The 7,276-nt window shown below is 49.4% G+C and overlaps 1 protein-coding gene across 1 annotated transcript in view; it reads right to left on the bottom strand.

The window, feature by feature from the left end:
- Positions 1 to 6,113, bottom strand: part of MEOX1 (mesenchyme homeobox 1) — a 17,206-nt gene extending 11,093 nt beyond the window's left edge. The window contains exon 1 of the mRNA XM_004684113.2: positions 5,626 to 6,113. Within this exon, the coding sequence (XP_004684170.1) occupies positions 5,626 to 6,094 (469 nt within the window). The 5' untranslated portion in view covers positions 6,095 to 6,113. The remainder of the gene's footprint in view (positions 1 to 5,625) is intronic.
- Positions 6,114 to 7,276: the final 1,163 nt, after the last annotated feature.

Raw genomic sequence — 7,276 nt, 5'->3', positions numbered from 1 at the left:
TTTTTTTTTTTTTTTTTGCAAACAAATGAAAAAAAAAAAATCAGCAGGAATCTCAGGGAAGTTTGAGGAGCCAAAACAATCTTTAAAAAGAAAAACAAGGGCCCTCCCTGGTGGCGCACCAGGTTAAAGCACAGCATTATGAAGTTAGCCACAACCACTTTAACATGAGTTCAATTCCCAGATGAGGAGGTGACCCACATGGTGCAGCAGACCTCTCCTGACCTGCCCACTGATCCCCTCAGCAGTGTACTTTGTCAATCTGCCTGTTCTCCTCCCCACTCTGAGATGAATCTCATTGCCCCTGCAACTCTGGCCTCTCCCCCAGCTCTGTATACATAAGTAAATAAATCTTTAAAAAAAAAAAAACAAAGCTGGATGTCCTACACATCTTAATTTCAAAACATATCACAGAACTACAGTAACCCAAACAGTAAGGTAATGCCATAAATACAAACATGTAGACCAATGAGAACAGAGAACTCACAAGTAAACCCTCACATACATGATCAAATGATCTTCAACAAAGTTACCAAGGCTAACTTTGGTTAGAGGAAGGGGCAGTCTTCAACAAATGGTGCTGAGAAAATTTTATCTCCACATGCACCTTATACATAAATTAATTCAAAATGTATTAAAAGCCTGAACATAATTCCTAACACTATAAAGCTCCTAGAAGAAAAAAAGGGGGTAAGGGAAGGAGGAAATGTCATGACATTGGATTTGGCAATGATTTCTTGGATATGATCAGAAAAGCACAGCAACAAAAGAAATAAAAATTGGAACTATATTGAATTTTAAAACTTCTATTCAGCAAAGAAAACAATGAAAGAATGAAAAGGCCACCTGTGGAACGGGAAAAAAATATTCGTGAACCATATATCTGACAAAGGGTTTATATCTAATATATAAAGAACACCTACAAATCAACAACAAATATAGAGCCCAATTTAAAAATGGTCAAAGGACTAGAATAGACATTTCTCCAAAGAAGATCTACAAATGGCCAACATGCACATGAAAAGATGTTCTCCATTACCAATCACTAAGGAAATGCAAATCAAAACCACAATGAGAAATCACCAACAATCCAGTAGGATGGCCACCGTCATAAACACAAACATATAATGTGGTGAGGATATAGAGAATTTAAAACCCTGTGCACTGTCGATGGGATTATCCAATGGTATAGCTGCATGGAAAACAGAATGGAAGATCCTCAAAAAATTAAAAATAGAATTACCATACGATCTAGCAGTCCCACTTCTGAGTGTATAACCAAAAGAATTGATTTAGGATCTCAAGAGATATTTGCACACCTGTGTTTACTGGAGAACTATTCATAATAGTCAAGGGGTAGCAGCAATTCAAGTGTCCATCAACAGATGAATGGATGAAGCGTGGTATAGAAGGCAAAGGAATACTACTCAGCCTTAAAAAGAAGGGGTTCTGGCATATGCTACAATTCAGATAAACCTTGAGAACATTGGTAAGTGAAATATGTTCATCACAAAAGGCCTCTCATAAATGAGAGGCCTCTCTTATATGAGTCTCTGAAGTAGTCAAACTTGTAGAAACAAAGAATTCTGACTGCTAGGGTCGGGGGATTGTTCAGTGAATATGGAGTTTTAGATGTACAAGAGGAATAAGTTCTAGATGCTATTAACAAAAACCAAATGTATACAGTCAACACCACCCCACCGTATTTAAAAATGGATGATGGTAAATTGTATGGTTTGTGTTCTTGAGCACAATCAAAAAAAGATGTCGAATATACTATCTCCCAAGGTAAGAAATCTCAGAACTCCTTGGGGAAGTCACAAGCTGTATTTCTAATATCAGCGTCAGCCTGTCTACTCTAACCTGAAATGTCTTAACTGCAGTTTTCACTGAAATTCTTCTTGGAGGGAGTGTCTTTCAAGCGGGATGTGAGAATAAGCAGGACTTTAATGGGCACAAGTGGGAGTTGGGAGGGAGAAGCCTAGCACCCCAGTAAATGGGAGAGAGGGGGCTCAGAGGAAAAAGCAGGGTGTGTCAGCAAGGGAAGTAAGCTGCTGTGGCTTGGGGCAAGGTGAGCACATGTGGAGGTCGGAGGGGCCTGCCTGCCTTTGGGGAAGATGAGCTGGGAAATGGGGAGGGCTCCAATTTGGGGAGAGTTCTTAAACCGCAGGCGAAACTGGGAAGTGGAGAAGCTGGGCAGAGGCAGGTTAAGATCAGATGTTGGTGCGGTGGGGAGAAGGACAGAGAGGAAACTGGGGGGGAGGAAAAGCCCTGGGGAGGCATGTGTGTTGAAGCTGAAAAAGATGGGACAAAGGCCAGTTGGGACCGTGCCCAAGGAGGTGAGAGCCCAGCTGGCCACCGAGCCCAGCACAATGGCAGCCAGCAGATTCACCCAGCCAGGCTGATCACGCTCGACCTTCCCTTGAACCCCGTCAGGAAATCACCGCGAAATCCCTCCTTCCCATAAATTAACGACAACCACGGTAGCAACAACAGTTGGGGGCAAACAACAGTGGCCTCGCAGCTGTCCCCCCCAGCAGGGGTCTTTTACACCCCCTGCTCTGGGCTAGGAGTGGCTGGGGTGAGATAACATCGCACTGCTCCCCTAAATCAGTTTTGTGCTGTGAATCAACAGAAGATCTCCAGGAAAGATCATCTTCTTGAGCGAATCAGTTCCAGTTTTCAGTGAGTGTAAGGGGGGTTGCAGATGAGGTTGGCAGAAGAAATAAACTTCAAATGTCTCCTCCTCCAGCCAACATGGGGCACCTTGGCCAGTACCACTCACCCCCCTCCCCCCAGCAGATGGCTGAGCTCTGAGCTCCTGATGATAACTGGCCAACAATGACTGCAAGAATTTCCCATGTCTTATACCCCAAACTCTGAAATTTCTGAGACTGTATATTTGAAATACTTGAGCCCATTGTCCCCATAATTGTAGGGATAATTTGTCCTACTCTATGTTTAAAGGCTGCTTCAGGAAACAGGGCCCTCGTATCATTGATAGTGACTATTTATTGAGCTCCTGGGCCAGGAGTGGTGTTAACCTCATGGGTCCCTGCATTTAACCTTCTCAGAAACTCTTTATGAAAGGTGCTGTTATTATGACCCCACTTGTCAGCTGCAGAAACAGAGAATCCAAGAAGCAAAGGACTTTTCCAAAGTCACACAATCTGAAGTTGCGTCTGTCTGCCAGCTGGGAAGCCCCACGGATAGCCCACTTCTGACGGCTGCTGGTTACGGGGCTACCATGGCTCAGCGGGGCCAGGGTTGGGCACTGAGTGCCAAATGTGAGGGGTCCCCAAAATCTCAGGAGTCAAGAGAAATAATATTGTAATGCAAATGATTTTTTTAAAAATCAAGGCCAAAACTCACAATGAAGAAATATCAAAGTGTTAGAGAAAGTATCCAACCAGTGACTGAGGAATGGTGGGGTGGGGGAGCGGGGTGTTTGGGTGAGTTCATCTCTTGGGAACTGCTTTCCAGAAGGCTGAGGTTGGTTGTGAGTCTTGCTCATCACTTTCGCTTTGGTTCAATTCCAAACAAAGAAGCAACAGGGTGATCAAGATTTCCAGGCAGAGCGGAGTGAGCCGAGCACCACAGAGAATGAATGGACGTTAGCCCTGGGCTCGGCTGCCTCTGGTGAGGGCTGCCATTGCCATTGCGCTGCTCCTGGGGCCCCCCAGCCCCTGCTGACCTATGCAGAGCAGGGCACTCAGCAGAAACCTATCCATGTGCGCTTAGGGGGGTCAGCTTTTGGGCAGGTGAGCCTGCTCCCTAACGCAGAGCACTGGCACCAAGGAAAAGACAGGCGGTCTCACGAAGCACAGGATGACTGTGCTGGAGCCCACTCCTTGGGTGTGCCCACTGCCCAGTGCCCACTGTCCAGCTCCCTGGACAGCGCTAGATGCAGCCTTGGAGAGGTGGCCAGGGCCAGCGCCAGGGAAGGCAGAGCGCTTCAGGTGAGCTGAGTCACAGAGCTCTTGAAGAGAAGCAGAAAGCGCCTCTTTCCCAACAAATCATCAGCCAGTGCGCAGAATAGTTTAGGATGCAGCCAGTGGGGTAACTCTTGGCTATTGCCTGTCAGAGGGGCTATGGGCAGGCCCTGTCCTCCATTATAAGTGTCTTGAGGGGCTGCTTTGGGCCTGGAGACTAAATATTTCAAAATGAAGATTGTCCTTGAAATCTACCAGAGGATGTGGGATTTCGGGAGCTAAAGTCCATGGTTAGTCACTTCTAAGGCGACCAACTGTCTGAATTTTTCTGGGGCTGAGGGTGTCCGGGGTAACTGGACTTTCCATGCTAAAGCCGGAAGTCGGGACAAATTGAGAGGAGTGGGTCACCCTTCTGACCCCATTCTAGCCACGCTCTCCTCAAATTTTCTGTCTCTCTCCCACACTTCTAGAGTTGAGATACTGCTAAGACTTGCTGTGCCTCCTCACAAGCTTGTGGGCCCCCCAAGTGCTAACACATGACCTTCCTTATCAGCTGGGCACCCGTGGACCTCTCCTCGCTCTCAGCCTGAGCTCTCTGGGGGGGGGGGGGAGACCACCACATTCACCTCCGCACCCCCAGTGCTTGGTAAAGAGAAGTTGCTTGGGAAACTGCCCGACGTGGTGAGCACTCTGATGCCCGTGTGAAGGGTGTGCTATAGGGGCGGGCCCCCTTGTGCCTGCCCGTGGTCGGCCCGAGGGGGGTCCTCTAGGGTTAACACAGTGCCATGTAGGTCAGAGGACACAGCAGGCGGACGGGCCAGGAGGCCTGGTGCTGCACGGCTCAGAGCAGCGTGGGGACAGGGAGCCGGGCAAAAGGTGAACAAAGGTGGGAGAAGCTGGGGAGGGCCCGGTGGGCAGGTGAAGAAACAAGTTCCCACGGGGGGTGGGTGGACGTTAGGCCAGTTCCATCCTCTGGCCTTGTGGCTCCAGTACGGAGCAAGAAGCTTTACCTGCACTCTGAGGTGCAGTGCTGGCCCTCAGCTGTCTGCCTCTCTGATTCCCCAGGGCCTGAGATTCTCACGAGGATGGGGGGTCATGTAGGCTGAGCTGCCCCCATGGCTCGGGCTGACCTGGATTGGCAGGCTGGACCTCCCGGGCAGCCCGTTCCGAACCCCACGATCCGTTATTCTCTTCCCCGAGCCTTAGCTTCTCTGCCTCTAGGCTCTTGGGAATGCAGGTCCTGGCTCTGCCTGACCCAGGATCCCAGTTCTCCGATCCTCTGTCTCAACTGATTCTCTGAGGAGTGAACCGTATTTCTCTGGGTTCCCAGAGGTGGCCACAGAGCTGGCCAGGGCTGGGTGGGGAGAAGCAGGACCCAGAGGTATGCTGGATTAAGGAAAGCCTCTCTCCAGCCCTTGCCAGCCTGCACCCAGAGGCTCCATCCAAGTGTCCCCCAAGACTGTGGATCCTGCTTCATTCTTTCGCTGTTGTATCCTTCTTGGGGCCCAGGAGCGCTGGTGCCCAGACATAACCCCCATCACCAGAGAATCCCCCAAAGAAACCAATCTAGTCTCCTGCGTTTGGGTAGGGCAGTATTATTCTCAAGTCATGGTCAGGTCTGTTAGGCTCGGAGAGGGCAGCAACCTCCCCAAGGTCACACAGAAAAGGAATGATGAGCTGTTCCTCAGCCACCTACCTGAAATCTCCTTTTTCCGTCGGGTTGACTTTTTCTCCGTCTCGTTAGCAGTGCTCCCAAGGACCTCGTAGTCCTCACCTGGGCCTCCTGTGCTGTCTACCAGGCCTGGGCTGCCGGCCCCCATCTCCCTGGAGCCCCCAGCTGGGCCTGGGTTGAGCCTGCGCCGGGCCTCCAAGACAGGGAAGTGCCAGTCGGGAGGCTGAGGGAAGGCGGGGTGCTGCTCAGTATAGACGTGCTCCTCCTGGGGCAGGCTGTGTGGGGTGGCCGCCAGGCAGGAGGCCGAGAAGGTGGGGTACGCTGCCGTCGCTGTTGCCGGGAAGTCTGGTTTCTGGTGGAAGGAGAAGGGGGTTGGCGGGTAGTGGGGTACCCCTGACGTCCCACTGCCTTCGGAGTGGGGGTTTCGAAGGCAGCCCCAGACAGGGGCTGGGGGGTGTGGGCTCCTCAGGCAGCTGCTGGCCCCGGGATCCATCTGCCGTCGCTGCAGCCTGTCTTTTCAAAGGTTTGATTCTTTACACCTTTAATACTCAAATTTTTTTAATGCCAAAAAAAAATTAAATAGGAAGGAAAAATGTTCAAGAGAAAATTCACCCCAGGAACCAAAACAAAAACCAAAACTAAAGTCTCTCCTTAAAGCACACACATGTGGCCAGCTACACGTATGCGTGTGCACACGTGTGTCAGAATTCACTCCTGGCTTCCTGTCCCCCCGACAACAAGCCTGCCTACTGGGGTCCCCTGTACGTGTATTGGTCGCCGATGACATTCAACATTTTCACTGTCCCAGCCCAGACGCACCAGCTGCTGAGGATCCGGTCCGGAGCCCGCAGCAAATGCCTGCTGAGGGCTGGCCCAGGCTGCTGAGACACACTTTTAAATCCTGCGGTGGGGGAGAGAGTGACAAATTTCTGAAGTGAAATGTGAGAGAGGAGAGGGAGGGGTTAACCCACACACACGATCCCTCCAACCAAAACCCGAGCAGGCAACTATTAATCATCAGAAACCTTATATGCACATCTAATGGGATTTGCAGATGGAGACTTTTAAAGAAACATTGTCTGCGTTTTTTTTTTTAAGGAGGGAGAGCAGCGAGCACACACAACCTCTTTAATGTGCCTCCTGTAACACTATGAAGTTATTTTATTGCACTGTTAACAAAATTCCCCACGTCTTGGATTTGGAAAAAGCCTTAAGTCAGATCCAGAATCCATCAAATGCCAAATTCCAGGGAGTGAAGTGGTGAATAAGTGTAAGAGACAAGTTTGCTGATTGCATTTGATTTAAAGTTCCTTCTACTGCTGCCTGCAAAAAGGAAGGTGGATTAAAAGAAATCTTTTTTTGCAAGTCTCAGCGGCCCACTATGGTCTGTAGTAGAAAGAAAGACACACTCCAGAAAAAAATGATCTCTTTCTGCCCAAAGTAACATTCTCACTTTCTCAGTAACTTAAAAAAACAATCAGATTCTTCCTTCCGCTCTTTAACCCCAACTTACATGCCAATTAGCCACACTCTTTTCTAGGGGGGTTTCAGGTCATCTTTCTCCACGGCAAAGGAAAGACTCTTAGAGAAGATGCTTCCCCCACCTGCTCCCTGCCCCCCTAACCTTTACTCACCTGCTTCTCCTTTCCACCCCCAGAAGCCCAGATGTCCATAG

This window comes from Condylura cristata, unplaced genomic scaffold, assembly GCF_000260355.1.
Source record: "Condylura cristata isolate star-nosed mole 26May11 unplaced genomic scaffold, ConCri1.0 scaffold00017, whole genome shotgun sequence".
NCBI classification, from domain to species: domain Eukaryota; kingdom Metazoa; phylum Chordata; class Mammalia; order Eulipotyphla; family Talpidae; genus Condylura; species Condylura cristata.
The sequence above is the reverse complement of the archived record's forward strand: the minus strand, read 5'-3'. Positions and strand labels throughout refer to the sequence as shown.